At 28.1% G+C, this 2941-nt stretch overlaps 1 protein-coding gene across 1 annotated transcript; it reads right to left on the bottom strand.

Moving 5' to 3' along the window:
- Positions 1-1370: 1370 nt before the first annotated feature.
- Positions 1371-2280, bottom strand: LOC7492026 (uncharacterized). The gene has a single exon (XM_002298676.4). It carries the CDS (start codon positions 2198-2200, stop codon positions 1598-1600), a length of 603 nt encoding a protein of 200 aa, XP_002298712.4. The 5' UTR covers positions 2201-2280; the 3' UTR covers positions 1371-1597.
- Positions 2281-2941: the final 661 nt, after the last annotated feature.

Below are 2941 nucleotides of genomic sequence, written 5' to 3' on the forward strand. Positions count from 1 at the left end.
AATAGTTGAAACTAGAGGACTCGACTCCGATTTTTTGAGGATAGTTGCTGGCTGATATGAATGAAGATTTTACCACCATTGACGTGCCTCACCAGCTTTATATAGAAATTTGTATTGGTAGTTGGAAAAATAAATTAAAATTTGAGGATACTGATGGAGATTTTATTAACTCTCAAGTGTCCAAGTAATCCCAAAAAGAAATGTACAACAAACAATAGCTAAATACTTCTAAGACAATAGAATGGCCTACGTGATTTTTAAAAAATTATTTTTTAGTTTTTAAAATTTATTTTTAATACCGTACTTAAAAGTGGTAAAATATATAAAAAATAATTTAAAATTAAAAAGATCAGAAAATTTCAAAATTATTCGGTGTTTGTAAGTGTGGTTGTGGTTGTTTTTCAAAATATTTTTCACTTAGAAATGCATCAAAATAATATATTTTTTATTTTTAAAAAATTATTTTTGATATTAGTACATCAAAATAATCTTAAAACATAAAAAAATTAATTTGAAGTAAATAAAAAAATAAAATAAAATTTAATTTTTTTAAAAAAATACTTTTAAAATGTAAAAACAAATATTTTTTCTGTTTTTCAAAATATTTTTATTTAAAAATAATATATCAAAATAATATTTTTTATTTTTTAAAATTTATTTTTAATATTAACATATTAAAACAATAAAAAAATATAAAAAATAATTTAAAACAAAAACAAATTCACAGGGCTTGATTTTGAACGGGTAGTTTTCCTCTTCCATTCAAATTTCAAATCGAGAAACACCAAATATAATATATATAAATCAATACAACTGCATATTCATAGATAAACTAATGAGTTTCGTACATTTTACTGTATTTTATTTTCTCTGACAATGTTCAGCAATCCAGGAAAAAGTTAAAGACTTTCGTCTTCTTCATTTTACATCAAAAGGGGAGTAAGAAAATGTTGCAAAAGTATCCTATGAAGGTGGTCAAAAAGCCCAGGAACGACCTCCTAGCATCTTTGAATGTCAATAAATTAATTAATTGCAAGGTTAGCACAGTAAATATTGTAGTTTGAGCGAGTTGATTCAAGATCCAGCTCGGATTAGGTTTTAAGAAAACCAAATGAGAGTTTAACTAATTAAACCCTACACAATTTGATAATCAGGTCTAAATATTTTCTTTTTTTTTTGCCTTTTCAGAACAACAATTCTTGTAGTTTTTTTTTAATAAATTAAAACACCATTTTGATCACTTTATTAACCCAAAGTCGGGTTTAATGACTTTGGCACTAAGACCTCTCTTGTTTTTTTTTTTTTTTTTTTTGCATAAAAAAGAGAAATCCTTGAAAGTTGAATCAATATAAAATATGAAACCAATAAGATTTCCCAGAATTTTACACTATTAGATTGTTATAAATAAAGAGGAGATCCAGATTGACATTGAAATCAAGAATTTCATTTTCACACATGAAAACAAATTCTTTCTTACATCAAATTCTTGAAAGTTGAGGCTAGTCTCTTGGACAACATCCTCAGACTAAGCTAAGACTACTAGAAACCGGTCTTCAACTAAGCACCTAGACTTCTTTTCCAAACCCAGGAAAGCTAGCTAATAACAAAGAAGAACAACGGAAGAAGATACCATGAAGCTGTAGATCAAGATCAAGAACCCAAAATGCAAAGCCCAGTTCCTCTTAAACTTACCAAAGTAACTCTCAGGTGGTTCTTGATAATGAATCTCAAGTTCACCCTCATCACTAACAACAACTAGCTCATGGCCATACTGGTCACTACCACCACTAGCTAATCTCGTCTTCAACTCTCTTAACTTCTCAGTAGCTAAACCAAGAGTGAGCTTGTGACACCTTCTTTGGTACTTGAATCCATTGATGCACCTAAGGGTTTGAGCCACTGAGACATAGAAGATGAGGTGTGATAAAGAGAGGAGAGTAATGGGTACCCAGCAATGGCGGCATTGAAGGCGATTAGGTTGAGCTTCAGCCATGAAAATGAGAGAAAGAAAGATGAAGAAGAGAAGGAAGAGTTTGTGAAGTTCTTTCTTTTGGAGGTCTATAGCTCTTTTCTTTTCAAGGGTTTTTTCAAAGTGGAGCTGGATTATGGTGTTTATGGCTTGGAAAGCTGTTTCTTTAGGGATTTGTTGCTGCTGGTGATGATGATGATGGCTCTGGTGGTGGGTTTCATAGCCTGCCATTGTAGAGAGAGACTCCCTGTTGTATGTGGCAGGGGAGGGTTTCGGGGGGCTATGGAAAGGGGAACCTGCAATATTTTTATAGTGGCTCTCATCTCAAGAGAAAGTAGTTCTTGTAACCCATCAACGGTCATAATAACTAGTTGACGGTTTCAAAATATAATTCTAAACAAAAAACAAATTAATATTATATATAAGCATGTTAGATAAAATAATAATTAAATTTTATAAAGTTATTTTTTAGTGACTACCTTAAAAAAATATATCTTTTATTTATTAAAAATTAAACACGAAAAAACTCTAAAAGGATGTGTTTTTTTTTATAATGATGTACATTATTAAGAAGAATAAATATTAAAATTAAATTTATTAAATCAAACACATGTTTGTTGAGAAAACTCTAAAAGAATTGTTTAAAAAAACATGTATTTTAAATAAAATACATTTTTATAGAGAAATTATATAAGATTTTATTTAATGAATTGAGATAATTAATGAAATGATGTTTCTTATTGAAAAGTATAAGTTAAACTAATTCATATTTATTAAAAAATAAACAGCTATTTTTTGAGAAAATTAAAAAACTTGTATTTTGGTTGAATATATATATATATATATATTGGAAACTTTCAATTTATTATTTGTAAATTCTTGTTTTTTAAATCAGGATTAATCATCTCATGTGTAAAAACTAGTCTCAAAATATTCGTAATCATAAAAAAAAAAATCTATTTTTTAAACTGT

Source organism: Populus trichocarpa, chromosome 1 (assembly GCF_000002775.5).
Source record: "Populus trichocarpa isolate Nisqually-1 chromosome 1, P.trichocarpa_v4.1, whole genome shotgun sequence".
NCBI lineage: Eukaryota > Viridiplantae > Streptophyta > Magnoliopsida > Malpighiales > Salicaceae > Populus > Populus trichocarpa.